Source organism: Spinacia oleracea, chromosome 4 (assembly GCF_020520425.1).
Source record: "Spinacia oleracea cultivar Varoflay chromosome 4, BTI_SOV_V1, whole genome shotgun sequence".
NCBI classification, from domain to species: domain Eukaryota; kingdom Viridiplantae; phylum Streptophyta; class Magnoliopsida; order Caryophyllales; family Amaranthaceae; genus Spinacia; species Spinacia oleracea.
The window spans coordinates 144,326,305-144,341,665 of NC_079490.1; the positions used below are offsets into that span (position 1 = coordinate 144,326,305).

The 15,361-nt window shown below is 35.9% G+C and overlaps 1 protein-coding gene across 2 annotated transcripts; it reads left to right on the forward strand.

Moving 5' to 3' along the window:
- Positions 1 to 3,376: 3,376 nt before the first annotated feature.
- Positions 3,377 to 6,362, forward strand: LOC110795722 (protein translation factor SUI1 homolog). Of its 2 annotated transcripts, none has more exons than XM_022000737.2 (4): positions 3,377 to 3,741; positions 5,430 to 5,532; positions 5,683 to 5,942; positions 6,046 to 6,362. In XM_022000737.2, exons 2-4 carry the CDS (start codon positions 5,496 to 5,498, stop codon positions 6,088 to 6,090), a joined length of 342 nt encoding a protein of 113 aa, XP_021856429.1. In that variant the 5' UTR covers positions 3,377 to 3,741; positions 5,430 to 5,495; the 3' UTR covers positions 6,091 to 6,362. The 2 variants fall into 2 exon arrangements, with proteins under 2 accessions (XP_021856429.1, XP_021856430.1); XM_022000738.2 differs by having other exon boundaries at positions 3,684 to 3,886.
- The last annotated feature ends 8,999 nt before the right edge of the window (positions 6,363 to 15,361 follow it).

The following is a 15,361-nucleotide window of genomic DNA, read 5'->3' on the forward strand; positions in this document are numbered from 1 at the left end:
ATTGAGGACTCTCGATGCAAATTAATTAATCGTTAAAACACGTGAAAAATATCAAACGTAAAGAACGAAAAAAGGCGGAGGGAGTATAATATTTCCTTCCAATATATTTACATATCACATATTTTCCTTACAAAAATTAGAAACTTTTTTTTAAATATGTTATTATTATTTCATGGCTTTATAAAAATTGTATTTGGAAAAAAATGGTGGCTCACTAGACGTTCATACGCATTACGCAAACAATAATTTATTCATGTTATTACATTTTATGTATAGCACGTGTAAAAAGTGGTTTAATAAAATTATTTAAAAATCCAAACAGATATATGGTTTAGAAAATAGACTAGTCTAACCAATATGGTTTTTGGATCGGATACCAAATCTAAAAATTTGGATATCGGGTAACACTACTGATATTATTCTATTCTAAAAGCAACGGGTCTGATAAGGATTTGGTAAGTTTTTTTTTTTTGTCGGAATCTTATACTCTTGAAATTGTTCTAACCTCCTTATAGTTCGAATAAAATAATAAGTTTATCTTATTTTCCCAACAACCCATGATAAAACACGATGTTATGTTACATCATTGAAAACAGTCTTTTTATTAAGTTAGCGTGAAACAAAAAGAAAAGTAAGTACCATCCGTGCATTGTACGGGAACTAATCTAGTTTGGAAATATAATTACTACCTTAATTCCTCTTTAAAGATGCATTTGGTTTTGAGTTCATCGGAAGAAATGTTTGAGATGTTCCTTAAATCAAGATGTAAAAATAAGATAGAAAATTGAATCTTAAATAAAGATAAATAAAAACGATAACAAGAAAGAGCATGTTAAACATTATTTCATGAGACTAATAAAAAGGAAACAATTTTATTCAAAATGTTGTTCTTGTTAAACATCTACAACTTAGCTTCTATTCAAATTTAGGGTTGCGACAGCGTCCGTGCAAAACCCGTTAGATGCACAAATTTGTCCCGGACAACAATTGTCGTTGTGGAGATTGCATGCTTCACCATAATGAAAGCATTTGAAACCATTAGGACCCATAGTTTGTAATACAATGTTTGAGGGTAAGGGGAATTGTCGGACAGCCAAGGTTGATTGAGGTTTTGTTACAACCACCAAAAAGGCTATCAACATAAGCAAAATAACCGCCTTCTTCATCTCCATTACTTCACTTGCTCGATCTTTCACTACAGATTATTATTATCTTTTATTTTGTGGTTTGGCCGAAGAGTTTATGTGTATTGAACTGTCGGAGGAGAAGACTGAATCCAGCCTTTTATATGATGTATGCTATACTTAATCGATCACAAATTATTCTCTACTATAAATGACATATCATTTTTTATTTGTTTTAATGAAAGAATTGAAGGAAATATATCTATCAATTAATTACTGATTCTTTCTTTTTTTGTATGATATATTTTTAAGTAATTAAGATATATTTGATCGAGATCAAGGGCGGCGGAGAGGGGTGTGAGCGGGGCGACCGTACAGGGCCAAAAAAAAACACTGAAATTAAGTATCTATAGCATTAAGTGTGAATGATTACAAGAAATTAATTTGGCCCAGTGGTAATATCTGACTAATTATTCACAATCGAGGTTTGATTCTTTGATTGAGAGTCTTTTTTAACAAATAATGACATTCATTATTAGGCCTAGACCTAGCAAATAGGTGGTTTGAATCGGGTTCGTATCGGGTTATTTTGGGTCACTTTCACTTTGGGTCGAGTTTGGCCGTTTGGGTATGGGTCGGGTCCTTTCGGGTTTCGGGTTTAATTTGATTTTTTGATGGTTGGATTGGGTCAGGATTTCGGGTCATTATTGGTTCAGTTCATATTGGATCAGATCATATCAGCTCCGTATTTTCGGATAAGATCGGATATTTTCAGGTTTCAAGTTTTGATTTAATTTAGTAATTTCCCTTTAAATTTGGGCATCATTCATAAAATTAAATTAGTTTTAATATGATTATCATGTAACAATATCTCTTATAAAACAATTAAGGGATAAGTGTATACGGTTCAAAATTACTGACTTACTGTATGGGAATTTTAAACGACAAAGGTTACATTTTCACATTGTTACAAGTGATAATTTAGGAGACTCTAGTCTCACTTCAACTAATGTATGGCCGAGAAGACGGAACACGAAATATGGATAAATATAACAATATATATTACTCCCTCCGTTTCAAAATGTTTGTTACGTTTGGATTTTGGCACGTTTATTAACGTATAATTAAGATTCTTTTTAAAAAAAAATTAAATGTTCTAGATTCCATCATAAATCTGATTCCATCATAAGATGTCTAATTTATTTTTTGAATTAAAAAAATCGAATGCCACGTAGATAATTAATTAGGTGCCACGTAGATATTTTAATTAATTAATTACTAATATATACAACTACATCCAAAATAAAACACTCTAATAATTAAGAAGTAATCTAAAATAAAATTCATCCAAATTCGAACACTAATCTAAAATAAAATTCAATCAAAATCAAACACTAATCCAATATTAGAGCGCCACTTAGAAAATTTAATGGTTTCGGCAAATGAAAAATAAGATTTTGAAATTATTTTTGAATTAAAAGTCGAGTACCACGTAGATAAATAATTAAGTTTCACGTATAGTTATTAACTAATTACTAATATTACACATATACAACTTCACCTTTAGTCAAACACTCTAATAATTAAAAAATAAATCTAAAATAAAATTTAATTCAAACTCAAAAACTAATCTAATCTAATATATAAAATATAGCAGGCGGTATTTTTATAGGCGTTTTATTTTAACATAATAATTTACTTTCCCGTTCTTAAATCTTAGTCATGTTTTAACTTTTCAACCCGTTTCAACTCAATATTTAAACGTAAATATCTTCAAATACGTACGTTAGAAAAATATAGAAATTTGAGATTGTTAAACTACACATTAAGACGAACAAAATAAGATCTCACATAAATATGCTTAGAAGTACGTATTGGAAAGAAATTAGAAGATTATTTTCAATTGTGAATAGTATCAAGATTCCAAAAGAGATTAATATTCAATAACAGAGAGAGTAATAGAATCCGTGAATAGTACGGGCTAAAAATCTAGTCATTCATATTTCATACTGTAGACAACCCCATGGAAACTCCGAATACAGGCCTACATCGTTTGTACAGACAAACTTTTTTGGTGCTAAGATCCAAAGTCGAGAGGGAAACAGCCTAGGGTCTAAACTTGCATCAAAAGGGGCTTCGCTGGAATTTATCCTGTCATGAAGGAAGGGAAGAGGGTGGCACAACTGCAGCAAGCTGAGCTTCCTCTTTACCTTGTCTAAGTGCTGAGACAATTTCATTGCCTCTCTTGCATCTTGTTTGGAAAAATCATTGCCCAAGAAAATGTTCACGATTGTCACTGACTTATACATTCTATGTGGAGTCTCCCAGATTTATCATGCAGAAACATTATGGGCTATCAACTATAATAAGAAAACCTAATTTTGATGGGCTTTATGGGCTCAACTTCTCTTTCTCTCTCCTTCCATCACATTCAACAGAGTCGTGCAAAAACCAACCGACCTAAACCCATTAACTCCACCTCGTCTCTCTTTTCATTTCCGTTTTCTTCAATTTGTCGGTTTAATAAATCCCCAATTTCTCTCTCTCTCTCCTCAACCTTGCTCAGACTTATCCGATCTAGGGTTCATACTTCTTGTTCCCTCTTTTATCGGATCAGGTTTCCTCTCTCTCTATCTTCTAATCTTTTTTACTTTCTTTAGCTCCAACTCTTTTATTTTTAGTTTTTTTCTTCTGTTTAATCAATCAATTTTGTTCTGCTCTTGTTCGCGTTGATTTTGATAAGATTCTGATTCTGTTTCAAGGTCGGTTTATTTTAATTTTACAATTTTGATTGATTTTATTGTAGATTTGTTTGATTATTCTGGACTATGATTGGTTTTGTGTAATTTTTGTATGATCTATTGTTGAATTATTTTCTGGTTGAATTATCTGCATGTTTTTGACTTGTGAATTTGAAAGATTAGGACTTCAAATCTTTTTATTCCGTTTTTTCTCATGTTTAGATTTAATGATTTTTTATCTGCTGGTTAGATCTTGATTTTTATATTGTTGATTGAATGAAATTTGTAGCTGTTTTATTCGATCTTCTAATTATTCCATAGATAAATGTTAAAGGATTGAAATATTATGGTTTAGCATCTGTTTTGTAATTAGAGTTGACCTCATTTGTTCAGTCCTCGTGTATTGTGGATTGGTTGATGCGTATTAAATTGGATATTTTGCTTGTATCATGTTTTATATTTTGTAATTGTGGGGTTGGGAAAGGTTTAATTTGCCCAAGGCCGAGCGCTTCCCTCTTTAGTGAGGGGTGGCGTGGTATTCCACGGGAGAGGTTTTAATCGTGGCGCACATTGTGTGATGGGCATAAATTAACATTATTGCTGGACTCCTTGGCCGCTCCACTGTTTTAGTTCTGCAGCATGAGTGACGGGATAATTCCTACATGTGTCTTTTCTTTGTTTTTCTTGGATTTGGGGTTTTAATTGATAGATAGAATGGGATTCAAAAATGTGCAGTGGAAGATGAATAGTTTAGTAACTGGTTTATATTTCATTTTTTGTGCCGATTTGCCTTTGTCCTGTTTACCCTGAGCATAGCGTTCTCGGTGCATTGGTTTACTGGATAGAACCTTATAACCTTGTGGTACGAGGAAGGGCTTTTCTGTACATATTTTTTCATTTCATCTCTTAGCTGCCTGATTTATCACTGTTCAATGTAGTTTTAGATTAGTGTATTGTGTCATGTGAACAAGGTAATATTACTGCATTTTACGAACGACGTTCCTTGTTCTTTTTTAATTAAGTTTTTTAAATTTATTGAAGTACAATAACAGAATTTTAATAGCAATATAATGATCTTGTTCATAACAATGATATGAACTTGTTTCTATTTGAGTTGTGTGGTTTTGGTTTGAGCAATTTTTACATCTTTCAATCTTTTCTAAGAAAGTATTTAGAGTATATAAGAAGTTAACAAGTTTAAAGATTGTATGTTTTGAATCATCCATATAAGCCTGATGGGAGTGTGCGTATGGTCTGGTCTCTACTGATGCCAACTATATTGTTTTTGATTTTGTAGAATTGTTTAGGGGAGCATATTACTTTCTTTTTGTACCTGATAGGACTTGCCAATGTTTTTGAATGTGGATTGTTTTATGGTAGTTTTGTACCTTTGTAATCCTTAGCTTGATGTTAGAAAATGACATTTATGTTGTGATTTCTTAGAACTTCCGAGTGGTTTGCTCTTTCATAGTTCTGTTTTAAGATGTTATGTTTGGAGCTTTTTAGAAATGAGTTCCATTGTTGTGACTCTTGATTAATATTCTGCTGACTCTTTGTAATGCAGGTCTGAGCATTTTATATCAACATCAACTCTCTGGTCCGCAGATCCTTATTCACAAGCCTAGTTTTCATGTCGGATATCGACGTCCAGATTCCCGCTGCTTTTGGTAAGTTGTCAAATTAGTTTCGAATGTTTGCTGTTATTCTGGTCTGATAGGGTGGGAATTGGATTCAGAGCATATACTCTATGATCTTTATTTGGTGTTGCCCTGATTGTCTGATCTTGTTTTTTAATTTCTGACTTCGATGTTGTTCAGATCCTTTTGCTGATGCAAATGCTGAGAACTCTGGTGCTGGGTCAAAAGATTATGTGCACATCCGTGTACAACAGAGGAATGGTAGAAAGAGCCTGACAACAGTGCAAGGATTGAAGAAAGATTTTAGCTATAACAAGATTCTCAAGGACCTCAAGAAGGAGTTTTGCTGTAATGGTACTGTTGTTCAGGACCCAGAATTAGGCCAGGTGATCCAACTGCAAGGTGATCAGCGGAAGAATGTGTCTACCTTCCTAGTTCAGGTGCTGTTGCTTTTTTAGTTGTTCATTTATTTTTTGTCATATACCCTGTGGTAGTGTTGTAGATTATCCTGACTTAATTCTTTTTGCTTGGATTGGTCAACAGGCTGGCATTGTGAAGAAGGAACACATAAAAATACATGGTTTCTGAGCTGCGACGGCTCTAGATCCATACGTTGTGCCTGTTCTGTGTCACAGTTGTATGGTAGCAGAAGTTGTGGACTCGTTTATCGTAATATAACTCTGGTGACAAGCATATATGTGTGTAGTGTGTTATAATAACTCTGGTGGTTAGCATAAGTTTGTGTGGTAGTGTTTCTGTTGCTGTGTCATGCAGAGCACATGGAATTTGCGACGGATGTTAATGTCTTTGACAATAATCGTCTACATTATGATATAATGATGAAAGGTTTGCGTACTTCAGGTATTTGTGTGATGTAAAAAAAGCATGTTTACTTAAAAGTTGGTTCTGGATAGTCTTTAGCTGGTTTTCATAATCTTAACAGGTAGGAGATCTCCTAGTGCGTTGTCTAATTTACTTCCCCGAGATCTCCTGTACTTCGTTTGGGTAGTTGTATCCTTATTTGCAAGTTTGTCCTTGGCCAAGTAGAACACTTGAACTTGTTTAGCAGGTAATGACTTGTTTATTTCTAGGTTTTGGTCAATTACCTTGCATAGTATTTTGAAGGTTCTGTCAGCCTGGCTTCCTTGTGGAGTTGGCCCTATTTAAGAGGTTGTGTATTGGGTGTGGATCAAGCAGAGAAGTGTTGGGTTGTTGCAAAGTTGTGGAGGGTTTGCTTAAGCTGTTATTTTTGGTATTTGGATATGTGTTAGCCTGATGTTTTCGGTGATCCGAGTTGATTTGTTTTCTCTCAGAAGCTGGGTCATGGGCTTGTGGGTAATTGATTAGCTAGACAATAAAATAGCTTGAAATCTTATATGGCATAACAAGCTAATTGTCAAACTAGCTTACCATTAGAGATGCTCTAACCTACTTTGTGTGACCACAATTTACGGAGTATTAGTATGGTGGAGCGGAAACCTCTTCTCCCTTTGTGATCAACTATGCCTCGTCTCTCACGAAAATCACCTATTTGAACCCATACTTGTCGACTGGCAAATGATCACCGTCTCTATTACAAGATTTCCAGACATAATTAAAATGTTACGCTTAGAAGAATACTTTTAGTTGTGATTATGGTCATATAAGAGGTTGTTCAAACCATAATACTTGGTGAAAGCATTTTTTCGTTTTAGTTGAGATTATGGTCATATACAATTTTTTCAAACCCGAGTTTCTTCTCTGCAAAACGACATAAACTGAAAATAATTACTCGTTCAAGTTTCTTATTTGCAAAACGAAGTGAATTTTTTTTTGTTGATAAGCCCCAAAAACAAGTAGTTTAATACCTTGTTTTGCCCTTTAAACTTTTGCGGATTGTATTCGTAGTGATAGCTTGGGTAGTGCACGGGTCTTCCCTATGTTGGAGCCCTAGAGCCCTAGACTAGAGGTCTTATGCTTTTGTAATATTTTGTAAAGCTTAGGTCAATTTCAACCAGGATTGATGTAGCTTTTGTGTATGCTCGCCTTTTGTAGAGAATATGTAAGTTGTTTGGGAGGAGCTACAAGCTCTATATCGACATGGGAAAGTCCTATTGTTTGCATCGGGACTTTAACTATTATTGAATGGCGAGATCAAAAGCTTAGGGGACAGGGATCATTTAGAGTGGGCGCGACGTTTACGATTGGAAGTTCGCTAGTGGTATGACGGAAATTCACTTTTTTGGGGGTAAAATATACCTAAAGCAACAACGGGGAAGGAAGGCGATCACTACAAGAAATTGTACTATTAACGACGGGATTTCCCGTCGTTAAAGGCCAATAATTGTTCAATAACGACGGATTTTTCGTCGTGAATCCGTCATAAAAGGGGGCCGTCGTTAATTAAAACGGATTTTTCAAGAAATACTCCCGAATTTTGGCGTAATTCACCAAATGCCCCTCGACTTTCAGAAATTCATAAAATAACCCTATTTCAAAACTTAATGTACGAAATACCCCAATTTCAAAACTTAATACGCCAAATATATTTAATGACGTCATCAAACCTATAATCAACCAACTAACGTCTAATTAACTCAGTTATCCCTAATTAACACCCATAATCAACCTAATTAGCCCACCCATTAAACCACGACCCACCCATTTCTTTCTTTTTTCTCTCTTCCCCCTTCTTCCATTAACTCATCATCCACCTCAACTATCATGGCAGCCATGTTTCTGACATCCCCCTCCTTCATCTCCACCTCCACCTCAACCTCCGCCTCCACCCTTGTCCACGCCTACCAAAGCAACACACATCCACTCTTGCCAACGCCCACCAACGCCTTCCCTCCCTCTGCTTCCTCTCTCCCCTGGTCAACACTGCAATCAATCCATTGGGTTTCGAGCTAGTATCATCATCTCGTTTACCAGCTCTCCAGGAATGTAAATTAAGATCCGAAAATCGCAAAAAATCAAATCAAATACTAAAATCGCATATAAGCAAAATCAATCAATCAATTTTTTGGGGGAAATTCCCTAGCGTCCATCTTATGGTCAGTATTCTTCGAAGCTTCACCACCGTTGTAACCCTATGCGTAGGCGGAGGCATGAGAGGTGGGGAAGAAGGTGATGGTGATTTGAGGAGAGAGAAATCGAATCATTTCTCTGATGGAAGGATTCGGTTCAACAAGGTGGAGGAAGTGGTGCTGGCTGGTGGTGGTGCAACGAGGAGGCACAAGAAGACGGACATGAGAGAGGAGGGAATTGCAAGGTTGACCAACAACGTTTTCTGGTGAATTCAATTGATCGAAAAATTCCCGTTGAATTCAATTGAATTCAAGTGAAGAGTTTAATTAATTAGAAGGAGGAGAGAGGTTGTTTTTACTTGTGGCTGATGTTGTTATTGTTTCTTGGTGGTGGATGGCAAGTCGACGGAGCTGACGACACACGATGGTGAAGAGGCGGTCCTGGTGGAGCTAAGAAATTGACATCTATGGAAGAAACTGGAAGAAGAAATAGGGGAGAAAGAAAAGAAAAAAGAAAAAAAATGGGGTAGTTAGGAGTTTAGTGGATTAATTGGGAAAAAATGGGTTAATGGGTGGGTTAATTGGGTTAATCAGGGTTGATGATGTCATAAGGGTACTTCGTGTATTAAGTATTGAAATAGGGGTATTTTATGAATTTCTGAAAGTCGAGGGGCATTTGGTGAATTACGCCAAAATTCGGGGGTATTTCATGAAAAATCCGTAATTAAAAATTCCGTCGTTAAACCGTCGTAAAAGACATTTGCGACGGTTGTTCCCGTCTTTGTTGGGTTGTAATTACCGTCGCAATTTTTATCCAACTTTCGGGCATTAAAATACGTTTTAGGCGTGGATGACCAGTCGTTATTAGGTTGTCATAAAAGATACAAACTTTTGTAGTGGATGTTTTGATTTGGATCGTTCATATGTAAATGACTGGAGAATGATATTCCCGGACGCATCACTTTGCAACCACCAATCTTTTTGTTTGATCACAACCTCATAATACTTGCGCCTCTGGGGAAACCAGGATCCGAGTGCACAAAGTTGGAGGCCTGGTGTTTGAATAAGGAAGAAATTTCGAAAAGGTGTGGAACACCCATGTCAATGAATCCCATCTTTATCTATTCAATATCATATTCGCCAAAATTTTAAGGCTCTCGAAAAAATTGTGCCTTGAATTCAAAAGAAACTTGGGTTTGAACTGGAGATTGTTCGAAAAGGAGCTTGCGAAAGTCCATGAAGTTGTTTGAGCGTCGAGGATGTGTGAAACATGTTTCTTCAGAAAAATGCTATCTCAAACACAAGCCTAATATCAATGTTTATATTGGAAGCAAAGATCAAAGTGTAAGTGAGATGCATATGGAGACCAGTCCTCAAAGTTTTTCTAAAAAAGTGTCAAAGTTCTTGCGCAACGAAATGAGATTCGAGGCATAAAAAAAACAGTGGAGAATTGATTAAGTCCCCTTCGGGCATCCGCGCCGCATTCAGGGATCACTTTGCGAGAATTTTAGAATGGACCAAGTACGGCTCCACTGCATTTGGATATATAGTGGTTGCAAGGGTTATCCACTATATCTGATTCGCACTTATCTTTTTTACTAACCCTTTTTGCTAATTCAGAGATTCAAAGAGCAACATTCAATTCCAAACCTGTAAAATCTCTTGGTCCAAATGGGATACCACCATCGTTTCTCCATAAACATTTGGGGCTGGTGGGACTAAACCTATGTGACGCGGTTCAATATTTCTTGCCTTAGAATACCTCCTTAAAGAGGTAATCAGACATTCATCACGTTGATACCAAAAGAAGTCAGACCAGAAGAGGTCAGCAAATTCAGATCTATCAGACTGTGCAACTTAACTACATGATCATTTCCATATGCATGGTAAATAGACTGAAGAAGGTAATGCCCGATCTTGTCGCGGATTATCAGAATGCTTTTGTTCCGGGAAGTTGATGGTGGATAATTGGTTTATGGCCTCTGAGCTTATGTATTATGTGCGTAAGAAGGAAAAGGATAAGCAGTTTGCAACAATCCTGAAAGTGGACCTTAGTAAGGCTTATGATCGTGTTCGTTGGGATTTTGTTCATGAAGTGTTACTCTCAATGAAGTCCCCAAGTGTCTGGATTCATAGAATTATGCAATGCATCTCTACTGTATCTTATGCCATTCTAGTGAATGGGGAGCCATCACAATCCTTTACTCCAAAAGAAGGCATGCGTTAGGGAGAATCACTTTTTCCTTATATCTTCATTTTATGTATGAAGGTGCTCGCAAAAAAGTTATCTCTACTTCAGTACAAGAGGAAAATAACCAGGTTAAAAGTGGCAAGATCTTCTCCAGCAATATCGCACCTCTTCTTTGCAGATGACACCCTCTTTTGCTTTATGGCCAAACCACCTTCGTGTTGAGAACTGAGATATTGTATTGACTCATTATGTGAGCTGTCAGGGGAGATGATTAATTTTGATAAGTTTTTTTTGTCATTTTTATCAAACACCCCATCTTTCTTCACTGGGATATTCAGACGTCCCTTGGGAGTAAAGAGCGCGACTTCTATGGGGGATTACCTAGGATGTCCGATGGGCATAGATGGAAGATCTACAAAGGGTCTATCTTGTATTCCTGATAAGCTATTGGCAAAGCTAACATCATGAAATTCATGCATCTCAACCAAGCGGGCAAGCTAATCTTGATCAATGGCATCCTTATTGCACTATCGGCAAAATAATTTTCTTTATAACTTATCGCGCAGAGATTGGTAGAAAATATCTCTTCCATTATCATGAGGTTTTGGTGGATTTCGTCTATGGATCGCTGACTCATTTATTGCAGGAAGAAAGAGCTCCTGTTTAAACACAAGGCTGGCGGAGCCTTACGAATTCGGAACATCGAAACGGTTAATATTTCCATGCTAGGAAGGCAGGCGTGGAGGCTATCCAACGATACCAGCTTGCTCCCAGGACCCAATCTCTTCTGGGTATACAAGTGAAAACTTGTCAAATGCATTGTGGCCGGCTCAGAGTATGGTGCGCAACATTGCTCGACTAAAAGGGGGAACTAGAAAGGTAATAGGAGATGAAAATTCTACAAATATTTTTAAAGATATTTGGAGCTCCTCGAGTCGTCTCTCTTTGACCTCAATCAAATGGGTCGTCAATCTCACGGACGACGCCCATATTTGGAAATTTGCCTAATATGGAGGGAGTTCACCCTCGCCTCAACATCAACCATTTTTTCTTCATAAGTGTCTAACTCGGGCGATGGGGATGGATTCTATTAGGATCTTACCAAAAATGGGGACTTAAGCATCAAATTTGCGTATTGATTCTTTATCAACCAACATTCTGACTTGCCTTCAGTACCATTTAATTTGGAAGTCTTTATGGAAAAGAGATACCTCTCCAAAGTCAAAAATGTTTTGCCGAAAGATTGTCAATAGAGTTATCCCGACAGGAACAAATCTGAGAAAAAGAAACATTCAGGTCGATGGATTTTTCCCTTTTGATTTGCAGAATAACGGAGGAATCCGATGATCATTTGTTTAGAGACTGCTCTACTAGTGACCATATTTTTAGAGCTAGAGGCCTGGTAATCAATCCCTCTGCATCGACGAATACCAACATTGGTGAATGGTTGAAAATTTTCCTTAATCTCTTTTTTTAAAGAGGATAAAAGTATGAATCGAGAGTGGTAGAGTTCATCTCTACCCTATGGGCTCTATGGCTTTATAGAAATGAGGCCGTGTTTGGAAAGTCCAAGTGCTCACTCGAAATGATTCTAATGTTGATTGAAGAAGGAAAGATCAAATGAAGCAATTCTTGTAAATTGGTGAAAGAGGAGGTGGGTAGACTAGGGTGCGTGCATCCTATACCCCTACCAAAGAATTTTATCTGGAGAAAAGGGGCACCGGTAAGCATGGGGTTTATGACTATTGTAGTCGGTGCTGCGCGGAAGAAGATGAATCACAAGAACAAGAAAATAATGGGGAGCTGCAATTGCGTGGATAGGAGAGAGGGAATCAGAACGATATGTCCAAGGTTGGATGCGAGTTTGTGTTAATTTCTCCCTAAAGGCAGAATGTATGGGTATTTTGGAAGGAATGAAGGGAGCTTCCCAGTATGCCAGGAATGTCCTCTTGAAGACTGGCTGTTAAGATGCAATTGATGCGCTTTTACATCCAAAGGTGGTAGATGATCGGATCCATCACATTATCCCATGCATAATTTTGTTGCCTCGTCTCTTGACTATGTAGTGTGGATTAAAGTAAGTCGTTTAACGGTTAACCCAACCTACGTACTTGCCAGTAAGGTAAGGAAAAAACTGATTTCTTGATTCTTAGTTTTTTCTGGCTCTCAAAAAGAAAAAAGAAAAAAAAAACATCATCCTTCTATGCAAAAGTGTTTCCTAACTATTTCAAACTAGATGGATAGATAATTTGTGTATAAGAAAGAACAATGTCTTACAATATTACTTTGTATTTTATAAGGTAAGATGAAATGGCATGCTCATATGACTCTGAGAGTAGGAGGAGTGGTAAGAAGAACCCTAGCTAATAACCAAAGTAATTCTTATAAGCCAAGACATTGCTTAGTCAATGTATTGCAATATGATTATTACTATACTACTTGTACTTGGTATATAAGATGAAGGGTGTAACACTGTAACCTAACCGAGAGGAAGGAAAATGCATTCTGCCATTCGCAGTAAAGACTTCAAGTGTAGAGCGCATAAAAATTGATGTACTAGTACTTGGCAAAGTGGACATCAATAATAAAAAAGAATCAATAATGAGATAAATCACGAGAATTATGAGCAATCAAAGTGTCAAAATCAGCTCAAGAAAATGCCAGAAGTGGCTATCAAACTCATAGCGCATAGCCATATACACGTTAGAGAGATAATTAATGGAACTTGACGTTGTACAAAAAAATGACATGAACGCAACAAATTTGCCACAAATCTTTCAAGTGGTTTTTTTTTGCCCTACAATAATGTATGTTGGGGAGATAATGTTTTTGATATTTTTGGATTATTACTATCACACCTGCGCGACATCATGTCATATATTTCCTTTCGAGTCACACTCATATGGCTTGACTCTCTTTTAACACTCACTTAAAATAATGGTTTTTATGGTGCGAATGAGCCATAAGGCATTACATGGAGAAGATTTAAACCTTTGAACTATCATACACAAGTCTTCAGTTTTTACTTTTTACTCAATTCGCTTCAAAAAATAGTGAATTAACTGTTTTCTGGGCTAATAACTAGTACCGTATAGTAGTACTTCGTATAAATAAATGGAATCGATTAGTTATTAACCATGGTCCATGTCGCAAATGTATGATTGTTTATATGTTTTCTTTGGCCTCGACAAATACTAATTTGTCATATAATGGACAAAGACTTCCTGTCTTGTTTTGCCAATTTGTAGATTGTATGGTCTGATCATGGAAAAGTTAAATAGACACATACTTATAACTTTCAAAAAAACCCAAAAAATCAAAAAATAATATTAAAAAAAAATCTTTATTAGGAAAAATCATTGCGAACTAAATTCAGCTACATACGTAGTATGTACTATGTAGTACGAGTAGTACTCATCTTAGTCAGCTCTATCACTAATGTTTGCTCATTTAAATTAAGATTTGGGAAGCTTTTGAAACATTACTATGTAATACAAGCTAATTAGTAATTTAAATAGGGAAAGTAACAGCAACTTATTGGATAAATAATACAAAGTATATGGACCATGGTAAATAGATAAATACAACGGTATGTAAGATAAATACTCTGTATCTATCTGTAACAACCTAACAAACTAGACTATTAAAGAGATAAGAGTTACGAAGTAGTAGTAACAAATTAGACTAACGGTACGTTCTATTAAACTTATTTTCACTTAATTGTTTTCATAACTAATCTTATACGTAGTATGAATTTATTTAGCTATAAATTGTATTAGGATAATTCTTATTTTTTTCCTGAACTTATCTTATCTGAATTCACGTGAAGCTTATTTTCTTCAAAAAATTATCGGAAATAACGTGAATAGAACAAAGCAAGACAATAATCCCATCAGAATATCTTAATTGTTCAACAAAAAAAACAATAATCAAAATATCATATCTTCAATCGTTTGTTCGTTTTAAATACTCAGTATTTTATGCAACACGTTGATTTAATCTAATTCCTCGCAACTTTTAAATAAAATTTACTACGAAGTAGGTAACAAATTAACAAAGTTGTACAATACGGGCGGAGTACTCCGACTTATATACTCCCTCCGTCCCTTAATACTCGCACCGCTTTCTTTTTCGGGCCGTCCAACACGTTGATTTTTTTTTATTTTTATTAATCCCACCTACGACATATTTTTTTTAACAATCTCACATTTAGTACCCAAAGACTTTTATTGAGCTTAATAGGTCATAAACCTGTTGTAGGTGGTAATATGTCACTACGTGACATGTACTCTCTCTCTCTCTCTCTCTTTTCCCTTGATATATGCAGACATCATCTTCATCAATTCATCACCATCTCGCTGGCGAGATTATTAAAAAATATGTCGTATGTGAGATTAATAAAAGAAAGTCGGTCAAATGTTGGATTAATAGTACCAAATTTTTCCTAAGATATTTTTTCGAATACTTTTTGAAGTCCTCGAAAATAGTAACATAAGGTATAATTTATATTTTAGAGCATATAAAAACAAATGGGCCTAATTTATTGTCTCGCCCTGAGCCCTTAAAAAGTCAGGATCGAGCCTATGCTCTGTTTTATTTGACATAAGTCTTTTATTAATCAGACAATCAAATTGTAGAAGACTCTAGTATAGTCCCCCTA